Source organism: Drosophila kikkawai, chromosome 3R, assembly GCF_030179895.1.
Source record: "Drosophila kikkawai strain 14028-0561.14 chromosome 3R, DkikHiC1v2, whole genome shotgun sequence".
NCBI lineage: Eukaryota > Metazoa > Arthropoda > Insecta > Diptera > Drosophilidae > Drosophila > Drosophila kikkawai.
The window spans coordinates 13,471,195-13,496,593 of record NC_091731.1 but is presented as its reverse complement, the minus strand read 5'-3'; the positions used below and the strand labels follow the sequence as shown (position 1 = coordinate 13,496,593).

Sequence of the window (25,399 nt, the reverse complement as noted above, 5' to 3'; positions counted from 1 at the left end):
ACCGCTGGACTCTGTTACAGGCTCAGCTGTCGTGTAACCGAGCATCCCGAAGACACGAGCGGCAGGCCAGAGGCTGAGAGTACGTTATTTCACGACAGCCGCTCCCGAAGTCCTGTGGCAGTGGCAGCGACGCCGACCGCAGTGGCATCCGTGAAGTTGAACTCACGAATCCGAGTCACGAATCCACAGCTTCAGTCAGCTCGTAAGCCTGAAGCCGCGCGGAGATACTTTTAACAGTGTTCCTCTGTGGCCGAACGATTTCAGTTCAACATAAAAAAAAAATAAACAAAATAAAAAAACTCATAAAAACCCCGATTAGTAATTAATGTAATGTAAAACGTTCTTATTCATCAGTGCGGGAAGCGAACATGAAAGCCTAAAGACCGGGTTAAAGCCCAGCTTCAGTATCCCTTGCGAAAGGTCAATTAACCAAGGCGGGCAGTCAATAAAATTCCAGTTAACCAAAACACTCAGTGAAAAGAATGAGGCAAAAGTTCCGCAAGTACTTTTGAGCCAAACTGGAAAAAAAGGCGGAAGAGTAAACCAAACGAAACAAGTTTAAATTGCACTGGACTGGCAACTTCCGCTTCCGTTGAGTGCCTCAATTTCAGTTTAATGTTAACTCCGGCAAAACCAAATTGACAAGAAAAACCGAGACAAAAATAACCTGAACGTGAACGTGAACGTGAAAAAAACAGAAAACAAAATTCAAAATACAAGAGAAAAGGTACTGAGGCACACAGGGTCCCCAGCGAATGGGGGCGTGGCTGGGGTCGGCGGATGGCTTATTCAAATATTAAACACATGGATTCGTTTGAATTTGGCATTTAAATTATTTAAGTTGACAAACGCACACAGAAGCACATGTACATCCTCCAAAACAGGATGCCAGGGCGTCTGCCACGCCCACATGTCCTTGTTCTTTCCGTTTTTTTCTTCTGTTTTCCCTTTCATGCGAGTTTGTACACAGGGAAATATAGTGAGAATCCAAAATGTAATTATTTATTGGTTATTTATAAATAAAAAATCAATTGAAAATACTGTTAAATTTAAAAAATTGTTAGAATTGTTTGTTATCTGTGACTTTGAATATATATTATAAATAATATTCATCATTTTATTTTGTTTTGATATGAATATGAATATTTCTACAGAGACAAAGGGAATTTCAAGAAACTTTTATGCAAAGTTAAAAAGTAACAAAAGCCTTTATTATTTTTCCTTTTCTCTGTGTACTTCCTGGCTCCGAACTCCTTAGACTTTTCCTTTTCTCTGCGCTGCTCTAATGTTTGTTATTTATTTATAACGACACTGACAGAGCGTATCCTTTGAACTTTTCTGCATGAGTTTCTCGCTTAGTTTATTTATTTATATTCTTCTCTGCCATTCCGCCATCTCCATCTCGATTTGGACTCGCAGTCCTCCCTTTGTACGTCTTCTTTTGACACAGTGTTCAATTAATTGAGCCACCCGTTTGACCTCCACTTGGTTGTTCGATTCTAGTTTCTGCCGCATCCTCTCTCGCCTGCACTCGAAACAAAAGGATCCAATCGGCGGCGATTCGAGGGGGATAAAGTGCATAAATCAACGACACTGCCGAAGCCAAGAGCAACAATAACTGGAAGCAATTAATTTTATTCAAACAAGAGCAACAATAAGGACGACGACAAAAAATGGATTACGGCTGGCTGATGTTTCTGTTCGTCGCACTTTTAATTGGTAAGTTTTTTCGCGACCCTCCGCCGGAACGGAGGAAATTATCATTGTTTTTAATTTGCTTTAACGCTTTTTTCTTGTTTTTTTCCGCGTAGTACAATATTTGTTTGCTTAATGAAGCGGTGGCGCGGATTTGTGGACACCGCTGCGTATGCGTAATGTGAGCCGGACAAATCGCCTCTGTCAGTTGTTTGTTGCTCGCTCGCTGCGAATCGGTTTATTATTATTATTTTAATTGTTATTGGTGTTTGCCGAGAACAGCAACCGCAAATCAATATTGGCAAACTTTTTGCCCCTGGCTCTTTTAATGACTTTCGCCATAATTCCAACGGCTGTTCCGACGCAGTTGCAATGCGCTTCTCCTTCCATCCCTTTTGGCGTTTGGTAATTTCTGCTGGCACAACTTTTCCAGCAGAAGCAGCAGCAGCAGCACATCTTGAGTGCAGTTTAAACTTAAATTGTATTTTTGAAATGTTCGCAATTAGGCAGACTGCCAAAGGCAGTGCCCCTTCCGCTCGCTCGCTCTCCAGCACAGAAATTGCCAATGGCAATGGGGCAATTAATTTGCAGCGCATTAAATGAGCTGGCTCACTTCGCCTTTCCCTCTCGACCCGGCGAGTGCTCGGAATTGTATTCCATCATGTGTGCCGGCGCTCTGGAAAAGTTTAGGAAAATGCAGTTGGTAAATTGGAAAAGGGCAGCTGATAGGGCAGGTTCTCACTTTGGCCTGGTTACGTCGAAAAGTACCAATTGCTTGGGGTTTGTTTAAAAGCTCGATAAGAGTAAATTGAAGCAAGATTAAATTTTACTTTCATTGGAGAATAAAGTATCCTGAAATACTCTAGTTATTTTTTTACAGTTCAATACATTATATTTAATTAAAACACCATTAGTTATCGTTTAAGGCAAACTAATAAGGTAATAAATTATTTTTTAAAAATTTTAAAATTGTATAGCTTACTTAAAAAAAGAGGCTAAATAATGTATAGTAAGCTAATTATTATTAAAAGTAATTATTTTTATATATAATGTTAATATAGTTTTTTTATATATTCAAAAACTTGGCTCAATTCAATGCTAACGACTCTTGGAAAATTCTTTGAACTGACTGACCCCTGTGTAGGGCTTTATTGAACCCCTTTCTGAGATTTTTCCACTGTGGCTGACACATTTTCCGCACACACTTTCCCCACACACATACACACACACCTGTGTGCAGCAGGGATCTCATGCAATCCAGGGCACGAGCACAAAGGATTGCCCCACAATGAAAGCCGGAGAATGGAGTCGCAAGGAAAGTTCTGCTGGGAAGCTGTAACTTTTCAATTCCTTCTATATTTCGAGTGTTTGCCGACAACAACAATTTGGACAGCCTAATGGAATTAAATATTGTCCATTGTGGGACATCCAATTTACGATGTCGCCCTGGGAAGCCACAAAGCAACTATAACAAATAACAAATAGCCCAGGACCTGTTTATTTACATTGGAAATCAGTTGGACCCGCTCTCGCTTTCGCCTTCTGTCATTCGACACCCAATTAATTTGTGGACTTGGTTGCAACTAAAATGGGGAAAACACTTTGACTATTTGCCAGTCTCTTATAGATTATTTTTCTGCACTTTGTGGGTTTTAGTGGCTGAGCTTAAGCCTTCCGATGAAATGAATATTTATGCATATGGGCGGAACAGAAAAGACAAATGAACAAGAGTACACTGAGAGGAAAATATAGGAATATATATTATTTCCTAACCTTAGTTGTAAAATAGGAAAAGTGTTTAAGGAACTTTGTACATATGAAACTTAAAAAATAAACCAGTTGCAAAAATAACTATTAAACCTCTATACTATTTATGAACAAGTTATTCTTTTTATATAAACAATTTTAGTAGTATTATTCGCTCTTATGAAACCTAAACATTGTATTACTTGTGTACATGTAGCGGGTGAGGAAGAACTACTCCTCTTCTGAGCCACAGATAGCTATTAAAAAAAACATGCCACAGCAAAAATGTTTGCATAAATGTCTCGTCTCGGCATCTCTAAATGAATTTATCACCAAAACTTGGACGGCCTGGGTCCTGGGCCCAAAAATTCGTGTCTGAATTCAGACTCCTGTGTGTGGGGGTGGGGATTTCGTTGAGTTAGTTTTTGGGTTGGTTGTGTCTGTGTGCTTGCCGTTTCTCGAATGAAATGTGTAGGTTAATTATCAGCAAAGTTTTCCTGTGCTGAGGTGTAAATATATCTATGTTTGTATCTCTGTCTGGGCTTAACCCCTCCGTTCCATTTTGTGTGGTTAAGCGGGAACGGAGGTTAACCCACACAAAAAAAAAGGGGCTTTGCATAGCTTAAACAGTTTGAAAACCTTAACTTGTTATTTAAAGGGAGATGCAAAAATGTTTATTTAATCACATATTATTTTCATTAATATTTTTCACTTATGTCTCTTTAGTTTAAATTTAAATATAAATTACTTCTGCAACTTTGACAAAATTGCAACATTTGTAATTAAGGAACCCCGAACTACAGGGGAAAACGCTTCGGATGTTAAATATTGTCAGATAACCGGCCAGGCGAGCGATTTCCTGCCATCGATTGTGGGGCGTGGCACACGAACTCTCCATAGGATGAGGGCCGGTACTTTACATGGAATTCTGTCATGTCCATGGGCAGCGGACACGAAAACCCACAGGCCAATGACAAAATTTTGGTCACCAAAGTCCAGAACCATGTTCGGCGGCGGTGGGTGTCGTGTGCGTATGGGTAATTTTTAATTCAGCCCAGGTGACTGACCTGGGAAAATGGGAAACGAGTGGGACGCGGCTGCAGGTGCTTTGTGGCCAAGTTTCTGGCACATGAGACATCGAATAAATTTGAAATTTCATGAAATGAATATGCAAAGCAGTTAGTTAGTCAGGTGGCCCGGCAGCCGGGAAGGAGAGGGAAAGCAACAAAATGCAATGGATATGGGGCCATATGTAACTGGCATATGTAGTTTCCAGTTTCCCCTTACAAGGTAGTACTTCTCTAGGTCCGAGCAGAGATAGGAGCTGGCCACCGCCGTACGAATAAACAACGAGCAGTGGGTGGCAGAGCCAAAAACTGATAAGAAATGCCAGCAAACCAAAATGTCAAATGACTCGACTTTTGCCTTGGCAAAAATAAATTTAACATGAGCTGGGCGATGCGTATGATGCAGGAGCAGAAGGATAGTTAACCGAAGGGAACTCTGCCAGCAGGACATTATAAATATTCAGCAGCTGAAAATCTGGTTTTGGGAACTTTCCAAACAGAATCAAGCGCTATTTGCAATGTAAAAAGGGATGTTTAAAAATAGTATATATGATAATCATTTTACGTTTTGGTTGCCAAATTCATTGGTTAAATAATCTTTTAGCAATACACTTGATACATACCTAATAATAAATATAACATGTTAAAAAGCTTTCTTTATAAACAGTTTATATAAAATACTTTTTTATAGATTTCCCAATCGCTTTCGCTCTGTTCGTGACGGACATCAGTGTGCCGGAGATTGTGGATTTCCGGGACAATGTCACATTATCCTGCAGCTACGATATGCGAGGTCACACGCTGAATTCTGTAAAGTGGTACAAGGATCACGAGGAGTTCTTTAGGTACTTGCACACGAAGCTTACTATTTCTTAGAAGTTACGTTAACCATTAGCATTCTCTTTATTAGATATTCTCCACTGGCAAGTCCCATTTACATGACATTCGGGGTGCCAGGACTTCAGGTCCTGGACGGCAAGTATATGTGCAATGAATCCAGCTGCAGACTAGACTTGAGCTTGCAGGGAGCCAAGTCGACGGGCCTCTACAAGTGCGAGGTCAGCGGCGATGCCCCGCACTTTAAGTTGGCGGACAAGGCGGACAACATGACGGTGGCAGGTGGGATCTCTCTTTAGGCTAACTTTGGGCATAAATCAAATTGATTGCCATTCTCAAAATACTTGCAGCTTTGCCGCAGAGCGACCCGCTAATCGAGAGCTTCAATTCAATGTACCGCATGGAGGAGTTCCTGAGCGCCACCTGCTCCTCGGATTATTCCAGCCTGCCCACGCGGCTCACCTGGTTCATCAATGGCGAGCAGGTTAGCATCAATTAGTGGGATTCATTTCATATACAAAATAATTGTAATATAATTGTAATTAATTTTGAATTTTCGCAGCCCCTGATGGGCGAGCTGCAGCCCACCATCGACACCAGCATAGCGGCCCATGACTATGTCCTTCGTCGCCAGCGACTGCAGGTGCACTTCTACCTCCAGGGGCAGCGCTTCTTCCAGGCCGGCAAAATCCTGGAGCTCAAGTGCGTAGCGGAAATCGAGAATTATCCTGAACTGAGGCGCGAGACGTCGCTCAGTGCATCGCTGTCGCAATTCGATAATTTCAACAACCAGATGCCTCTGAGACATGCGAATACGAGTGAGTTTTTTACACAATGCATTCCCATAAGTATATTTTTCCAAAAGAATTGATTAATAAGGGTTTTGATTTAAAATGTAATTTAATTTAATTCAACTTCGTTTGTAGTTTCTAGACAATTAACTCAGCTCCCTGACATTTCCTTTCGTTTACTTTGCCTCTCCCAATTCAAGACTCGGGAGCATCACAAAGGATTTACTTTGGTGGTGACAGGACATCGCTAATTTCCGCCATCCTGGCGGCAATCCTGCTCGTGCAATTCTGCCGACGCCCCTCATGAACACTGACACTTTTAAGGAAATGGGAGTCCCTGGATTCGGTAGCGAAATCGCCTCGTGTGACAACTTTGTCAACTATATCATCACGTTAGTTAGTCAGTCAGCTAGTAACCTAGTTAGTTAGTTAGTTAGGCCAACAGATAAAGGTAAGACCGCGATCTAGTCAGTAAAGAGAAGCTTTTGGTTGCCAAATGTAAATAAGATTTATGGAATGGGGGCAACTTGAAAGGTGCCAAAGGTTACAAATTAAAACTATAGTAAAGTCTAAGTATGCATTTTAAAACCAGTATAAATTCAATTTATATAAAAAAAAAATACAAACTTTAAGTTTAAAAAATTAAATTTATGATGTATGAAGAATTTATTTAATATTAGAATTGTTTTAAACATTAGTTAATGCCTTAAGTTCAAAATGAAAATAGTTTTGCATTGCCATGTTTGCTAGAATAATTTTACGTTTAAATATTTGTACACTGTGACTACCGATAAGAGAAAAACATAGTTTTTTTTATCACAAAAACACGAATATTTAATTTGTTTTGTTAAAGTTATGTTTTACTTGTAATTAAGAGTGAATTTTCACGTCGGTTAGTTTATCAAGCAATATAAAAACAGAAATTAAAACGAAAGAAATCGGCCAGAAAAAATTGATTTACCTGCCTGACACTGATACTAGCCAAAATAAGTCAGTCTCCAGCAAACCAAACGAATTTCCGATGTATGTACATATAGGGGTAATTTTTTCGATTGTTGTTTATAAATTGATTTTCATTGGTATTGCACATGGAACGTTTTTTGAGCAAATATATCTGTGCACCCTCCATGCCAGCGGCATGGGGTAAAGTATGAACAAAAAAATAACACGTATGAAAAACAATAAAAACATATATGTGGATGAATACAAGCCAAAATAAGGGAATAACATGCGATTTTATCAGTGGAAAAAGAAGAATACAGATGCTGTAAAAATCATTATAATTAAGTCTAGCATAAATATGCTGTAAATACAATTTTAAACATTCAAAACACTGGACAAGCAACTACTATAAATCATGTCCCGGAGCCACACTCAACTAAATACGTATGTATATAGCGAGCTATTCACTATATCTCAGCGTGTATTTAAAGCCAACATAAAAAACAATCAGCCAGAAACCCAACAAAAAGCAGTAAACATTTCAGTTAGCTAAGCGACACTAAACATTATCCGCCGGGTCAAAGCCCTCTAAAAAAGATCTGGCCACAGATAGCCGACTAAAAAATATATATTTAGCCCATTATGCCGCAGTACGATAATGAAATGGCGACTGGACACTCGTGAAATCACTTTTTGTTAATCAGTATATCCAATTAAAATAAAACTCAGAGTGTGTGATGAACAAACATGCATAGTATAAAACATAAATGTATAAATTAATTTACCTACTCATTCGCACATCTTTCGGTTGTAAAGAACAAAAAAACTGACACGCAAATAAAAATAAACGAGAGCAAATAACGATAATGTACATAAGAGCATTTATTATAGTTTTTCATTTTGGCGCATGGCCCTTAAATTGTGTAAAATATTTCAAAAGGCGAACTGCATCGCATTTGTTTTTTGTTTCCTTGCTGTTCATGAAAAATGCAAATAAATAAGGTAAATAAATAATTCAATTTATGAATTTCAATGCGTTTATTCAAAGTTCGAGCCGCTAATCTGTATTATAACAGACAGCTTGGTTCTCAATGGCACAGTGGCGGTTTTAATTATAAAAAAAAGGGGTCTGGGAAACGATGTACCTTATATATTGTACACAACTCATGGTAGGTTGGCTAAAAAATATATTTTCAATGTGGGCACTCGACCGATTAAATCAATTTTAAGCCCCTTTTGAAAGGGACCCTCGGAAAAACTCGTCCATTTCACAGCTGTCATTCAGCAATAGTTTAAAATCACAAAAATTGTTTGTGGTCGAAGTTATCCGGTTATAAAGCTCTTTTAAAAAATTTGTTTACAATATTTTCAGTATTTTTTTAAGAGCCGAAAAACATTTATTGAAGGGAATCCCTTAATATTTTTTAATTCAAAAACTGTCATGAAGTCACGGTGTAATTATGATTAAATTCCCTGATAATTTCGGCTTCTTAGCTTCTTGATGAAACGCACTCGTTTAATTTGAAATAATAACTTGTTTAACTATGCAAATTTGCACAATTAATTATGCTAATGAGGCGCGGCCCCGAAAAGGCAACAGGCAACGGACGAAAGCCGAGAGAGCTTAAACAATAAAAAGGGTTAAATAATTAATTTCAATGCTGCTGCAATTAGTTGCCACTAAATGTTGCATGAGTTCTGTCCCAGAGATGGTAGGATACACAGGGAGCGCAGACAGCCCCATGCCAAGATGAAAAGCCGAGAAGGAGAAAGGCCCAAAAACAAGAGAGGACCCCGAAAAGCGAGGAGGACAAAGGCCAGGACCTCCTAATGAGCCCGGCCCTGGGAGCTAATCAAATTAGCCGGCCCATGGACTTTTGATCAAAAATGCCAAACTTTTCGCATTTTCGCTCCATTTCGCGCGCTCAGCGGCCACATGGCGTATGCGTAATTTATGTGATTTTAATTAGCCGACTTTGTCTGTCTGAAAACATGCATGACTTATGACGCATAGCTGTCATATTCACGATTTGGTAAGTCTACCTAATTGAAATTAATTTTGAATTATTTGTCCCTTCACATTTTTAGGGGGCTTAAGGCACTGAGAAAAAAATTCTTGCCAAAACAAGTTTGACAAATTCACAAAGCTTTCTCATTTTCTTTATATTTTAGATGAAAAGTTTGTGCAAATATAAATGTAAAGTAAAAAGTACATCTCTTATTTACTCAAAATTTTCCCTTCTATTTACATAAAATTGTTGAACAATTTGTAAGCTCAGTGTAGTGCTTATTTCGAGGCCGACAGTCGGCATGGAATTTCAAACATTTTCAATTAAGAAACGGAAAGGGAGAGACACAGACAGACGCTTATCAAGTGGAAGTTCTTGAGTTGAGTCTAAGTTACCGAAAATAAAGTGAAGTGAATTTTTCGCGCTTTGGCATTTGTCAAAGTTTATCCCTCCGCCCCTCCGCTACCAGTGTCCTTTTCAAATTTTTTTGCCTTGTTTTTCGCTTCTTTTTTTTGCTGCAATCGTCGCCTGTTTGCGTTTCATTAAAATCCATTAAAATGCTGCAAATCAAATTAAAAGTTTCAGCTTCGGTCTGGCAGTTGGCAACGCTGTCAGGCCATCATCAGTCGTTTAAGGATCTTTCTCCTCATTTGCATGCGCAGCTGGCAATTGCGAATCCAGTTGTTGTGCAGAAATTACTTTTTAATTTCTTCGCTAATTCGCTGAATTTGTGTTCGACCAAAGTCCGAGACGGCGAAGGCCATTGTTTATTAATTACATGTGGCAGGGCGGGTCGGGAGCATCCAAAAGCCAATATATCGAAGCAAAACGAATCTGTTGTGACCCGTTGACCCATTGAGCACTACGTGACCCACAATGGCTCATTTGTATGTGGCCCGGATACGAATGGCAACCTCATCGCTCCGCCTGTCGCGCATACCAAGCAGTTCTTCTGCCTGGATGTTGATGTTGATGTGGATGTTGACACAGGCGCTGTCAGCTGCGAGCTGCTTATTCCCAAATTGATATGCAAACAGCAGGATGGCACTGAAAGGCCTGAAAGAGCCCCAGACTCGGGGGCAAGGTCGGGCTCTCCAGCCACCTAAAATATTATTGTCAGCGCAGAGATTTCAATTTTGATTCTGAATGGTAATTGGTGAATACTCCTGGATTTGGTAATATGGGGAAGTTACTCTTGTCATGTGGTTATTATAATATTGTAAGGCCCAATTTTATAATCCCAACTATATTTCATTCCCTAAAATTTCCTCATCTCTTACAAATCTAAACACTTTTCACCTTATACATATCACAAAAATATCTTACAAAAACCAACTACAAGCTCGTTAATCAAGCCAACGAAATGCACATCCATTTGGAGATCACATAGAATCCATTGCCATTTCACAGCGCAAAGAACACACAAAGCAAGCCCAAACAGAAAACGGCTTGTAAAACGCCCTGTAAGACAACAATTGAAAAGAATTACCTCCTAAACCGGCTGGAAAGCAAACACGCACAGACGCCATCCATAGAGTCTCTGGCAAATGTATGCAAAATGCTTTTTTGGCAAAAGAGGCCGAACACAGCGACTACTCACGACTCTGACTTTGAGATGGGGAACTCGGGGGCGGGAACGCCGATGGCAAAACGTAAACTCTTCAATAATTGAACGTGTAGTCATGAGGAAGCGATAAAATCGAATTGCTTCCTTAATGTGTGAAATTGATACAGGAAACAATTTTCCACATTGTTATGGCTCGCACATGGTGCAAACGAAGGGGCAAGGGCATCGGCATCGGCATCGGCATAGGCATTGGCATTGGCATTGGCATTGGCACTCTGGCATCTTCATCGGTGACATAGGCCAGCTATCAGCTGACGTTCCTTAGCCCGAGATTACCCTCAATCTACACTGGCAGAAACCCAGGTTTGAGCTGCTAAATTCAACAAAATCCGAGGAAGACTTGGGACTTTACTGTTGTCTGAGTGCATTGCGTGAGGTCGATTTCAAGTGATTTTGGCCAGACACAAAGCCAAGGGCTCATCTCGCTAGCAGCCGGGCTAAATATTATATTTCAAGGACCTTGTCTATTATACATCACCCCTTGATGGTGGCCCAAATCCTCTCTATTCCCCTCCAGCTGCGGTCCACGGTCCATCAGCGCTTGCAAATATGCTTTTGAATTGGTTTACGGCCATTGGAGCGCGCACATTAGAGGAGCTTGGGCAGGAGCTGTAGCAGGAGCTAGGATCCGATTGCATGACCGCTCCTTGATACGCCCGCTGCCACTCTTGGTGCGCCTGTTTCCCTACAAGCTTTTGCTAATGGCGTGGCTAACACGATTTGCGGCTGGAACAGCCACCAAAAATCTATCGAAAATTCACTGAAAGTTAATTTAATTAAAGTTTGCTTAAGTTGTGTCAATTTTCCATCAATAGGTTTGATATTTTGTAAAGTTAAAAAGAGGTTAGAGATCAGAAGCATGGCTAAGGACTCGTTCTTTATTTCCCCATGTTAAGTTTTAAACCAATTAAAAATATATTAGGAATTGTTTCTTAGTTAATTCGCTCAGTGTGCTCAAAAGGTGCGGCTTTCAATTGCGAGGCCGATGCCTCTTTCGTTCTTGCACCGATGGAAATGATGAGCCAAATGCAATGCCTGATCAAACATTCCGATTGGTTGGGCCCTGGACCATGGTCAGGCTGGATACTCTGGACAGCGCTGACCCAAAGCCGAAGAGTCCTCCTCCATCAGCTCTAATGTGCGTCAATTTCAAGCGGCGTGCAAGCCGAGAATATTAACAACGCGAACATCTACGGCGACATCAGCGGCGGCAATAGCAACAAAACCTGGCTAAAAACATTGTTAACTCGCAGAGAGCCGTGTGCCGTTTACGTAGCTCGCTGCACTGTGTAAGGTCCTGGGAATTCCCACGGTCCAAAGGACGAGCCGGGGCGCGGGACGCAGGACGATAAACGCAGGAGAGATGGCAAGACGACGCGACGTTGCGCGACAATTTTCCGCTTGAATTACGCTCCCGGTTCATGCTTCGTTTGCACAGGGAGTTGGGCGGTGGAAGCAGGTGGAAATCGGTGGACAGCCCAGGGGGGGAAGGATGGCTCGGAAAAAATAAATAAGCGGTAGCAAATTTCCATTTTTGCCAGGCCAAAGCGAAAGCCACTCCTGAGGGATGGAGTCCCAGCTCACGCACCATATACGCTTAGGCGAAAATCTTTTGAAAGAAATGAACTTTTTGGCAAAATTGAGATAGTTTTGGAGATTTCTAGCTAAGATTTTTAGTAAAATAAAATATAATAATCAATTAACATTTGTATTATTCATTAAAGTTTGTGGAATGAAAACCCAAAGTTTCATAATAGAATTTATTCTTGTTAATAAACTTTTATAGGCATTTTGATCAACATCAACATTTAATTGATAAAACAAATATTTTCTTATTTTTTAATTTAAATTTGTTACATTTTAGATTACAATTTTTCTCCGTGTATACCAGACCAGGTGCGACAGGCGATGCGACAATCGACGGTTGTTTCTTTGGCTCCTGCTGCCTGGACCACGCCTCCGCTCCCATTTCCCCGTCTTGTTTTCCCCTCGCCCCCTTTTATACTAATTCTCCCCAGAGATAAGCCCTATGCAAATAATGAAAAACTATAAAAACTCATGTGCGGCCAGGCAGAGAGAAAATCGAGCGAGGAAAGCGGGGGAAATGCAGGAATCTGGTTACAGACAACGGCGGGAACGTTGAGAATGAGCCATGGAAATAATATCGGCAAAATAAAAATGTGCAAAAAGGCGGAAAATAATTCAACTAAACAATGTACACGTATTTACATAAATGGATGAAGCCGCTATATTCAATTACCCAGCTTAAAGGAGTCGAGAAGGGGGAAAAACAATGGCGATAAAATGTTACAGCTCAAGGTGAACGCGATAAGCGGACAATAGTCCTTGTAATCTGTGCAGTTGGTTTTGCCCTATTGAAGTTTACAGATATTTAAATAAATCTTAGGTGGGGTTATGCCATGAAAAATTGAGATCTAAGAGTATATAAAAAGAGAAAGAAATCTAGTTAAATCTAGTTGCCAGAGCTTAATTAATAGTATTTATTTGTATAGATTTCCAAACTATATAGTAGACTTCTGCATGAGTGTACTCATTTGTAGCATAACAGATCTGTACAGTAGTGTAGAGTTCTTAAAAATACTGCACCCAATCCTTTCTGTACAGTATACTCTATAGGCCAGAAGTAGATAGCACAACATTTTAAGTGTGCCCACTTTGCGTGAGTGCAGTATATGGTTGTACCCTTCGGGAGTGAGTACTATATTTGCTGTACAGCTTGTTAGTTGTACAGCTTGTTAGTTGTCTGTGTACAACTGTGCAGATGAGTTCAGTATTCTTCAATAAGTGCATAAAAATGGTACATAAAATAATGTTTCTCCATTCTAATATTAATAATTTAAATATAGATTCTTTAATAAAATAAAATTCTTTATAAGAAATACATAGTACACACGAGAACTCTATATGTGTGCATGTACCAGTCATGAAGTTTCACTCACTGTACAATAAGTCAACTGCACACCAAAACACTGTACAGTGCCTGACTACTGCACACCATTTTTGCTGTACTCATAAACAGCTGTACAGCTATCGAATGAGTGAGAACACTGTCTGTCAAAACATACAATACTACCCTACTGACTCACACCCAAGTATACTGTGCAGTAAAAAGTGTGTTCCCGTTTCTAGAATAAGTGATTCATTTGTCGTTTTGGATGCATTCATGCAGAAGTCTACTATATAGGTCTTGAGATCAATTTTGATTAAGATTAAAAAATCTTACATTTAATACAAGAAGACACTATATAAAATATTAAAAACTATTAAAAATACTTTAAAGATTATCAACAGCCAACAGTTTAGTCCAACCATTTTTAGCCATTCTTTAGCCAAATAAAGACTTGGAAGACCTTTGCCACTTCGCTTTTTAAATTGACAATTTTATCGGAAGCTTTCCTTGGCCTGAAAAATCCCCTCGTGAACCCCCAGCTCTTCGGCATCTTGGGCACGCACAGAGACCATATCAATGGACAATGTAATGCGCGCATATAAAATGATGGCAAACATTTACAAATGTATTGCGACTATAAAGATTTTACGCAAAACACAGATACCAAAAAAATCTACAAACAAGAAACGAAAATCGAAATCTAATAAAAATTTCCATTTTTCTATGCGCAGTTAACTTTATGCGACACTTGTGTGTGCGTCTGTGTGCGTGTGCACTTAACACTTTCCACACACTCGTACACATCGGACAACAGGCGAAAGGGCAAACTTTTGTTTCTCAGTTGCAAAGCGCCACGCCCTCCTTTCCCAGCCTCCATTTTCCTGGTGCGCCGAGATCCCCTTGCTCCATAAACTCGCAATAGGCACGCTCCGCCGCCAAAATGTGCGGCACAGTGGAAATAGACTTTTTAATAATCAAGCTGATGTTTAATAATTTTAAGTATTGGTTTATTTATTACATTATAATGACTTACGATTTCTAATATATTTTTAAAATTATTTTAAGAATTTTAAAGATTTAAAAGAAATGTAAAATCATACACAAACTCAGTTTTAGACTCACTGTTTTATCTTTTGCCAGTAAAATGCTTATGGCTTACGCACACACATACAGCCGGACAATTTAAATATATGTATATGGATGTGCTCCGTAGAAGCACGTATATATATATATCCTTTATCTTGGGTAAACTTTTAAACTTTTTTAAAACGCCGCGCCAAAGCCGAAATGAAAGAATGCCAGACACACTTCACAGGCTTTTGTTTTGCGCAATAGAACGGGGTAAAAGGCGACGGAGGCGACAGGAGGCCATATTCCTCGCTGAAAGCCATTTTGCACGCTAGCAAGCATTATTTTGGTAAAGAATATGCCCAGCGCAATGCACATAGATCGGTCTAAAAGGGGGGGAAGGAGGTGTTGCTGTGGCTGTGTGTGCGAAAAAGTATGTGCAAACTTTCGTAATTTATGTCATACGAAGTGTTAACCGCATGATGGCTGCACGCCGGATTGGATTTACATAGCCGAGACTCCGGCAGTCGAAACTTCCCCCGGCTGTGACTCCGGCTTCTGTTAAGGCAACTCCTGCCATGGAACAGGGTCCTCGGCCACAGCCATGTCCTGCTCCGGCCGTAGAACTTTTTTTTTGTACCCTTCAAAAAAAGGGGTATAATCACTGAGACAAGGATTCGAATTTTACAAACATTTTTATGCATTTTAAGATTGTAGATTTTATAAATGTAAACTAATTAATTTCTATAAAATAAACTAGGTTTCTAGATTACTTTAAATGTATAATTTCAAAAGTACCTAAGAATAAATAATCTACAAAGAGAATTTTAGATCCTTATTTACCCTAAAATTTAAGTACTTCCATTTTTTCGAAAAGACAACAACTTTTCATTGGCGTAAACTTGACTTGCGAGGGTAGCTACTGCGGTTCGGCTTTGTGCAGCCGCCGAATTGTTTTCAATTAAATGGCCTGAACTGGAGATCAAATTAAGTTTGTGTGCCTTGGTCACGTTTTAAAGAGGTCACCACGCCCCACTTGACCCTCCTCAGGACGGAGCGACTAATGAAAGTTGGTTAAAATAAATAAATAAATGTCCATTTAGTTGCGCCCTTTTTGTGTATTTTATTTAACTTTTCGGCTAAATTCCCTTTGTATTGGCCAGAGCATGTCCTTTACCTTTTTGTTCTTTTTTTATTCTTTGGCTAACGAATTTCCTTGTGAAACCATGGGCGGTCCGCTACAAATTTGTATCTCATTTGGCATCGAGTGTCTGTGATTAATTGCCCTTCAATTTCCAAAAATTATTTACAAAACAAAAAAAAGGGAGAGGCCGCAGAATAAAAAAGGAATGAAAGGCAGGAAGCCGGACGACCCCAATGTGCGAGTATCTGTATCCAATAACATTTGAATGGGCAAAGTTTTTTGTGTGGACGAGCTGGCTGGAGCTGGCAATTTGTAATTTTCCTACTTCTTCGGTTTGCGGGCGGCTGGCGGTGCAATAAAAAAGGGACTTTATGCCAAATTTAATTAGGCGCAAAGCGAGGCGGCCAAGAAGACGGAGTGAAAAACGAGCGGATGACTTCGATTTGAAATGTTGCCAAGAGGGCGCAAATTATTTTCGGGGCTCGTCTTTGAAAAGGGTTGACTTTCGACTCGCCGCTCGTTCATTTTTGCTTTCTCTTCGCTTTTTTTTCTCGCTTGTACTTTTCGCTGGCAATTTAAAAATGCTTAAAGAGCCCATTAATCAAACCTTGCGAGCTAATATCCGTCCGAAAGCCTTTGTATTATTCGCTCAATATTTCATGACAGGTCCGGCACATTGCTCATACGCCGTGTGGCCGGCATGAATAAGGCATCTGACGCAGTAATTTGCCGTTAATAAGTTGAACAGTCCCGAGTGCGATTTCTGGCTTGATTTCTGGCCGGCCATCCGGTCTGTGGGACTGCATGTGAGTCGGCGAAAGAACAACAGCATTAAATTGCCAGCAATTACGTTTTTATTGTGCTAAAATGCACCTGTGCATATTCCTGATGGCGCAATTTCGAACAAAAACAAACGATATCGGAAAGAACAACATTGCCTGCCGGACAACGGCGGTGCGGAGGTGCCCGTTGCGACTGGCAGACTGGCCGACTGGGTGGATCTCGGATCGGTGGCTGGCTGCAAGAAAACCAACAAATGTGGTAACAGTAGAATAACAGCAGGCTACCTCACCCCCTAGTCGTCCCACGGTTGGTTTTAGAAGCGCGTGCCAAGCGTGCCTCCGCCTCGGAAAGGTCATGTTATTAGGAGTGCGGCGGAAAAAGGAAATTGAATTTTCATCGCAAAATGGAAAATAAAACCGTGGCTATCTGAAATCAATATCGATGGATTTTAAAGGGTATTTTAAATAAGAATTGGTTTATTGAAACTTTAAACTATACTACAAGTATTTAAACATATTTGAAAACATAAGTTTGCCTTTTAAATGCAGATTCACAGTTAAAAAATAGAAATAATAACTATCATTACAAACCCAATAAATTAATGTTAACAACTTTCTTAGGCTAAATCTCTATAATTTTCACCTCGACTGTGTGTCTGCATGTGCACAATATTAGCACAGGTAAATGTCCAAAATTAACATTGAACTTTGCCCGAGTGGAAGGAGCCGAGAAGAGAACTGAACAGAGCAGAACAAAACAACAGACGATGACTCTGGCTGCCCCGTACCATATTATTGCAATTTTCCGGGCCCTGCATTGGGCTTAGTGTTAAGCTTAATGCCGGGGCCAGACGTTCGGCTCCCGATAACAGGATATCCATGGCACCATGGACTACAGCGACAACTACAACGAGTGCCAGGAACACTGCAGCTGCAACTGATTTTGCATCTGGTCCGGCAAATGACGATGTCCGTGTCGCATATTGTGATAGGCCCGTGCCCGCATCAAATTCAGGAAGTTTGTAAAGGGACTACACAGGGGGTGGTGGCAAGGGCTGTGGAAATGAGGCTGGCGGGATGGGTCAGGATTGGGGTGTCTGCTACTGGCATGCATCACTGGCTGTGCAAACACGAACCTCACCGGTGGGCCGACTGCCGAGTTAACGGAATGGTGGCGCTGGAAAATGGAGAATGGCAATTGTTGGGCTTAGGCGAAGTCATAGGACACCTTGGACACCTTGGCTGCCTTGATAGAAAGGGTTCCTGAATTTATAGAACTCTAAATTCGGTTTATAATTCAAAGATTTTTACAGACCACAAAAGAATACATTTCGTAATCGAAACTAAATCTTTCGGTATTCGGATAATATATCTTTGTGAGTTTTTATTGCGAAATTACTGGAATTAGCCCACTGTGCGTGCGTCTTGTTTGTCTATCATAGATTGACTTGCTACTGTTTGGCCACGGCAACAGTTGCCGCTCGCAGGGCAAATCCAAAGGAGGACCAACTGACGCATCAACTGGAAAGGGAAGGACTGCTGCAGTGGGACTGAAAGTTGAAATAGGAGCGGGAGCCGGAGCCGGAGCAACAATAGCCCGGCGCTGTTTGAACTTCATTAAGCAGCCGTGGCCGTGGCACTGAGGCTGGCAGATGGTGGGGCTGGGGGCGGCCGGGCTTCAAACACGGCTGTTGGGTGGCTCGGCTCGGATGGGTCAGATCATGACTTTGATTTGCGGTGACTACTCAAAAGCAGCCGCAAACTGCGCATTATAATAACATTGTTGTAGGCAGGGCCGCAAAGGCCCATCACCGAGTGGCGCTCACAACTGTTGCAGGCATAACCGCAGAATTAGCAACATTTGCGGTGCGTGGCCTGTGCGTTAAGTTGGCAAATAATGCTTAAAGTTAACGTCAGAGCCTTTTGCGGTTTGTCACTTGGTCAGGCATCGAGACCAGAGGTCCCGAATCCCTAAGCCCGCATCGGGGACACCTGAGTGAGAGTGCGAGTGTGGTTGGTTGGCCATTTATGCAACCGTTACCCCAGCCCGCCTCAAATTCACTCCATGCCTCATTTGGCCAGCCAAATGTGTCTCGCTCGGTTTGGGCCCAATCTTCGGACTTGTCAACAGCCGTAGTGCCAGCTCATAATTTAATATTGATTGGGTTAGCAGCTGGAGACGGAGCGAGCGTCAGGCAAGTCCCCGGGCGACAGTTGCCAGGCCATTTGGTTATGTATGCAACTTATTACGTGGGCCACAGGATAACCAGGATCTACGTATCTCTCGCAGCTGCTGCCAGCTGCACGTGAAGAAAATATAGTGGCCGTTGTATATGCATAAAGCCTAATAATCGGCATAATGGGCTCAGCCAAAGGGGACACTTGTTGACCGGAGAGCGTCCTCTGTGTGTCGACTTGATTAGGTAACACTTTGAGTGTTCCGATTTATGATCAGCATTAGCAGTATATTTTCACGTAGGAATATTTGTTAACTTTGATTTGCTTCAATAAATGAAGTCTTTATTATATAATTTTAAATCCACCTTTGAATCAAGCTGAAGAAATGCGTAACCGATCTCAGATTTAAAAAAGGAGGGTAAATGAGTTGTTCTGAATTTAAGTTAGTAATAAGATACTTCTTTGGTCAAGCTATTTCATTAACTAAACCCTTTCTCAACCTTTCACTTACTGCATCATTATTTTGGCGAAATATTTTAGAATTATTATTATTATTATTAGAAGAAAAAATACGTAAAATATAAAAGGATTTCCTTACTCAACATGATATTTCTCTTATTAATATATCTCGAAATATATAAAAAAAAGCTTCCCAACCATTTGCTTCCTTTGGGTGCAAAAACATCAATGTCACTTTTATTTTATAAACTCATATTCCAAAGAGCTTTTTTGCGTTTCCTTTTTATGCTTGGTTTGATTTCTATATATTTTATTACATCATGACCTGACACAGTCGTTTCTGCCGGACATCAGCAGCTGCCAGATCCATATTTATTTGATATGGAGGAGCAAAAATCGAGAGGGGTCAGCTCTGGCGGGAAGACCAGCTGGTAATCAGGCTTTGTCCTGCCAACAATGACTCAATTCAAGGACAGGTAGCTGGTCACAGGTTAACGACAATAACGTGCAGCTTTAATTAACTCGAAAATAAAACGAAATTAGATAGGGAGGAGGGGAGCTGCCATTATGAAGGCGAGTGGAGGGTAAGGGGCTCTAACCTTACTTTTTATATTTATTAACCCTCTGCCTGGCTTGGCCGCCACAATAACTGTAATTTCGCTTTATGACTGCAAATCACAACCGAAACATAAAGGCAGTGCCATCAGGACAACAACGCACTCTGTCCTGTGACTTGTGTGTGTACACTGAGCAAGAATATTTGCGAAATTAAATGGAAACCTTAACAGAGGTTCAGAATATATTGAGAAATGATCCTTACCTTTCTTATTTATCATAAAAATATTCAACTAAAGATTAAATTAATAAATATTTGTGGGCTTGTTCAAGTGTTTCAATATTAGTATAAAATGTTGATATTTCCCTCAGTGTGTGCACTCTACGCGAGCAGCCGGACAACGCTGCGTATACGCAACCTTTTCTTATGGACAATTGATGTCTGCACTGCTCCAGTTTTCTCCGTTTTTCCAACAGACCGTTGTTTGCCCGCTGGTGTTCAGTCCTCGGTCCCTGGTTTTCGGTGCTCAGTCCTCGTTGGTCGTTTGTAATGTTGTTGTTAAGTCCGGAACATGACATTAGCCATTAACTCGCTGCATGCTCGCCTTCGGTTTACATTCGCAAATAAAACACAGGCAGGCGCAGGAAAGGACGACGGCTGCCCACAAAAGACAAGGGCAAACAGAGGGAATCACAGTTGAAATGAAAATGTATAAAAAAGGACATTTGAATTGGACTTATGGGACCACAACACAAGCGTCCAAGCGTCGTCGCCGCTTCCACACAGAACCGCACAGAAACATTTTATTCTTATTACACGAGCGCTGCAGGGAAGGGTGAGAGATTGTCCAGCAGATACACCCGTGCGATAGTCGGACAGTACTGGAGAAGCACTGCATCCCACTGTTCAGCCCTGGCTCCTCGGACAATGAGCTGTCATTGTCATGAACCGATCTGGATCTGGTGAGCAGTGTAACCAGACAGCAGGAGCCAACGGCGTAAGCAAGCGGATGAGGATTTATGTCACAATATTCCAAATCATATTTTGTTATTTCTATATTTTTAAAAGACTTTAAAAATTTCCTCTGAAAGTATGTTGCCAAAATAATTGTTAAGATTTATTTTGAAACAATAACAATAAGGAATTGTTGCAGATTCAAAGTATATAAACATGTTTGGTGCGAACTTCACGAGTATCGATGATATTTGTGCTCTGGAGATCACAGTTCTACCTTTAGAAATCACAGTTTATTCACTTACTCAGCCCTGGGATTGGTTAACATGTGACCCAAAAACAAAGGACGTGTGTGTCTAAAAATAATAACGACTTGGCAAATAAAAGCCAACAGGGATGGCAGCCCAAAGTGCGTGGGCTGGGTCCAGGCTGAGGATGGAGTTAAAGTTGAGGTTGAGGAATTGAGCACTCTCTCGGACATTCACTCACACACACACACACACACATGCTCACTGGCACACATACGCATCCTTAAGGATTGAGGTAGTTAAGAACAGCAAGACGAAGTCATCGTGTCGACGACTCCGGAGTTGATTTCTTTTGCGTTTTAGCCCTCGCCTCAATCTCTAACTGAGTGTCCCTGCACTCAGGAAATTTGAGAGTGCATAAAATGCATTGAATTTAAAGCTAAAATATAAAGAAATCCTATGGAAAATTTGCTATAAGAATGCTGTGAAAATATTTACCATTAAAGTCCTAAATAAAATGTAATTCAAGTGTATTAAAACTCTCCCCTAAATCAAAGAAAAAATCTTTAAAATATATTTCACATTCATCCTTTTCATAGGAAATTTCGTGCAGTGCCAAGCTTGTCCTGCGTCTGGTCCTGATTCTGGTCCTTGTTCGAGTCCTGTTCCTGCTCCTGGGCTGGCTGCTTGTTTTATAACCTTTTCACTTTATTTCCCTGGGGGCAGATAAAAAATGAAGAAATCCTTATCACAGCGTGTCAAGGATTTGCTTTTGTCCATTCCGCAGGACAAGCGCCTCCATAATACGCTTATTTGTAACGCATTGTGGGCGTGGTCAAATGGGCGGCCACGGCGGCGGAGAATAACGAAAGGGGGAGCCACCAGCGCCCTGGTGGGGGGAAGTGCGCAATAATGCGACTAGCAAACAAACAAAAGCAGCCGAGGCAACAAATAAAAAGTTAACGACGAGTTTGTTATGTTTATGTGGCCAACAAACAAATGGACCACATATAAGCACAGGCAGCAGCGGGAAAGGTATGTGAAGGAGAGGGCTACCAGGGGGCAGAGTGACACTGAAAGAGTCAGAGTCAAGTAGATTGAGGCAAAGACCAAAAGGTCCGAAGACCCTGACCCACCAAACAATCAACGCAAATTTCACGACAAAACGTAAAAATGCGTAAATAAATTTTATGTGGCCCAACACCCCCCAAAGCAGCCTCCTCCTACTCCTCCTCGCACCCTTGGCCTTTAAATAAATAATGCAAAGCAACTTAATCACATCAGCTTTAATGCTAAAGCACTTTCGCATATGAAAATTAATGCCGTCCATAAAACGACAGCAGACAGTTAAATTCAATTTGCAGGCCTTGAATTCCATTTCATTTTTCCATAATGAGAAAGTTTCTTGAATAAACATATATTTATATTAAAAATACATTATTATTTCAGACTTAAAATGTCTACATTTTTGCCAGAACTATAATCTTTAGACACAATTGGAGTTATCAAAAGTTATATGTAACAAAATCAAGTAAAGTTTCTGTTCCCTCTGAAAGGGTTAATTACGTTCATTAGTAGATCGGGGGAAGGAACCCTGTCGGAAGTTGTCGAAGGATAATCAAGCCGGGCACAATGGACTTGGTAAACATCATTGGGCGACAACGACGTGACTCTGACAATTTAAATGCCTCCGAGTTGGCCCCAAAAAGGGGAAGGAGCTAAAACCCAGCCCAGACTGGGCATCGAGGGACCTCCGTGGTGATGCCGAGCTGTCAAAACTATACCACAGACTAAGCCGAGTTATGCATGCATGTGTGACAGCCGGGCTGGGAATGGCGCTGAGCTGACTGACTGGCGGACAGACAGACAGATGGTCAGACAGGGTAGGAGAGGAGACGGGAACGGGGACCAGCTGATAAAGATGTCCTTCCTGCTGTCGCCCTTAGCTATGCAGAGCGTGTTGTGCCCCCGGCTACTTTCGCTGGCCGGCGCAAACTTTCACCACTCTCACACATTCGTTGGGCTCCGGGCGGTTCATCCAGATCACGTAGGCATCGTTATGCCATCGGCTGTAAAATACGCACAGTGGCCTTGCTTATCCGTTTTCACAACATTTTGGGTTTCCCTGGCGAAGAGAGAGAGAGAGAGATGGAGCTGCATTTGGGTTTATTCTGGTTAAAGGTATTTTGCAATTACCCCGCTACATCGATATATTTTAGATAATTCTATCTCGTTGAAGCAAGGATGCTCCTTTCACTGATTTGCTGCAGTGTATTTGCTCAACACTCTCCTAGCTTGTGTGGCGTGGTCGCAGTCCAAAAATGTTGCAAATAAAAACACGCCCACACACTCTCCGCCTTGCTGTGCGCCTTTGATGGCGCTGATGACTTCATTAGAGCCGCTCTATCAGTGCAAATGGCCGGCGTCATCAGCATAGGATACGTTTGCCACGGAGCCAGGGATGGCTGAAACTGGATTCAGGCAAAACGTGCTGGCCGGGCAAAGGAGCGAGTTAGGGGTCCAGAAAGTGACCGCAAAGTCGTAGGCCAGTGGTCAGTAGTCAGTAGTCCACAGTCAGCAGTGAGCAGTAGTTGAGTGCATTAGGCCCGCCGGCGAGTTCATTAGCAATGATCCGGCGGTCATTAGGCCAGTGTCACTGCAATGAACTCCAGGCTCCGGGCTTTAATGCAGGAGAAATCCTTTGGGGGTATGCGAGGCGGCGAGCTGCAATCTGCTGCGAAAATAGATTGACACGATTCATTGCCGGCGAGTGTGGGACACAGTTGGTCCCAAAAGATTGACGTCCTGCTCAAGACAGCATGGCGGAGTACTTGGCGGGAGCAGGAAGGAGTCTATAGCGGCAGCGGGTAGGGGTGTTTGCTCCAGACAAACACATATGCACGTTCGGCTAATTCGTCAAACATGCTTACGCCAATAAGTCGTCATCGTTGTGAACGCTTCTTATTGCCTGCCTGCTCAACTCACTCAGAAGCCAGACTTGGCCAGGAAGAAATCAGACAGGCGGAAAGGCACTGAGACAAAATGTGCTATATTTGGAATTTCTGAGAAGAGAACAGCAAGTCTTTAAACTCAAATAAGGCTTAACATTCACAAAACACTTTTAAAATAAATATAAAAGAATTTGTTTTGTGAGTTTGAATTCAAATATATCTTGAATTCTCTCAGTGCACTACTGCAGACCTGATACCCAGGATTGGACCAGCACTTTTCGATAACTTCTTTATGCAACTTTTTATCTATTTGCAACTACAGAGAGAGCTCTGCTCTTTCAGACGCTCAACGACCTGCAGTTTTTTCGCTGAGGAATCAAACGCATTACGTACAAAGCGCCGTCTAGCTGGATTTCAATGATTTTATTTTTGCGCATTTTCCAGTTCCTTTTTTGGGGTAATGAAGGATATTGAAAGAGCTCTCACCGGGATTGGCAAGGGGTCGAGATGTGGATTTGCGATAGGGACGGGCAGAGCAGAGCTGAGCAGAGCAGAAAGCAAAACTGTTACCTGTGGTCGGAGCTATTACTGCGGAGAGTCCTTAACAGAACTTTGCACATTTTAGTTTGTTTGGCTGGGTACGGTTTGGAATGGGTTAAGGCTAGCAGAAAAGTTCTGATGCTGATGGATTTAACAATTATGTTGAGTGGCTGCCAAAGAGCGCAGAGAACTAACAACTCGGACCGAGGACAATAATTAGAACAGCCAACTTTAAGCAGCCTGGCAGCACTAAAAAATGCCATATTTTTTGGTTGGAATACGAAATGGGAGGTCTCTGGGTTGTGAAGCCAAGTCAAAAAAAAATATAAATAAAATAAACCAAAGTTCAAGGAAACTTTTTGAAAGTAAAGTAAGAAAAAATGGCATTAATATGAATTGGGGCCCTTAAATAAATGTTAATTTTAAATGTAATAATATAAAACTGATACTTTTCAGGGAACCCTCGATAATTTTGATTTACCTATCGACATTCTTACCATCCCTGACTATATCCCATTGCCTGTCCTTTTGGCTGCCTTCAATCCGCTCTCTGGCAAGGTTATTCAATTTGCAAATGCTTTCGGGGCAACAAAGCAGATGGAATACTGCAGCAATTATGCTTCTGCAGCGAGCACATAAGGACTTACTCCATCTACACACACACACACACGAGCACATACATATGCGCTGACTTAGACGCTGGGGAATTTGGGAATTTCTTTTCCTTTTGCGGGCTCGCCGGCAAATTGAAGCGCGTAATTAAAAATTAATACCAAAGCAGACGTTGCCCACATCTGCGGTCTGTCTGCAGCTGCTTTTCCCCACATTTTTGTTTTGGGTTCTGCTTTCTCTGTGGCATTAGAGCGGGTTTTATTTGTGTGGGGGAAGCCCCAC

At 41.5% G+C, this 25,399-nt stretch overlaps 1 protein-coding gene across 1 annotated transcript; it reads left to right on the top strand.

Moving 5' to 3' along the window:
* Positions 1-223: 223 nt before the first annotated feature.
* Positions 224-6,490, top strand: beat-Va (beaten path Va). The gene is made up of 7 exons (XM_017179913.3): positions 224-727; positions 1,504-1,719; positions 5,200-5,353; positions 5,419-5,627; positions 5,696-5,829; positions 5,908-6,163; positions 6,337-6,490. The coding sequence occupies exons 2-7, from the start codon at positions 1,674-1,676 to the stop codon at positions 6,441-6,443; spliced, it is 906 nt and encodes a 301-aa protein (XP_017035402.1). The 5' UTR covers positions 224-727; positions 1,504-1,673; the 3' UTR covers positions 6,444-6,490.
* The last annotated feature ends 18,909 nt before the right edge of the window (positions 6,491-25,399 follow it).

Coding starts and splice junctions, on each gene's coding strand:
- beat-Va (XM_017179913.3), top strand. CDS start 1,674: ATGGATTACGGCTGGCTGATGTTTCTGTTCGTCGCACTTTTAATTG. Junction 1,720..5,199: donor GTTCGTCGCACTTTTAATTG/GTAAGTTTTTTC, acceptor ACTTTTTTATAG/ATTTCCCAATCGCTTTCGCT. Junction 5,628..5,695: donor GGACAACATGACGGTGGCAG/GTGGGATCTCTC, acceptor AAATACTTGCAG/CTTTGCCGCAGAGCGACCCG.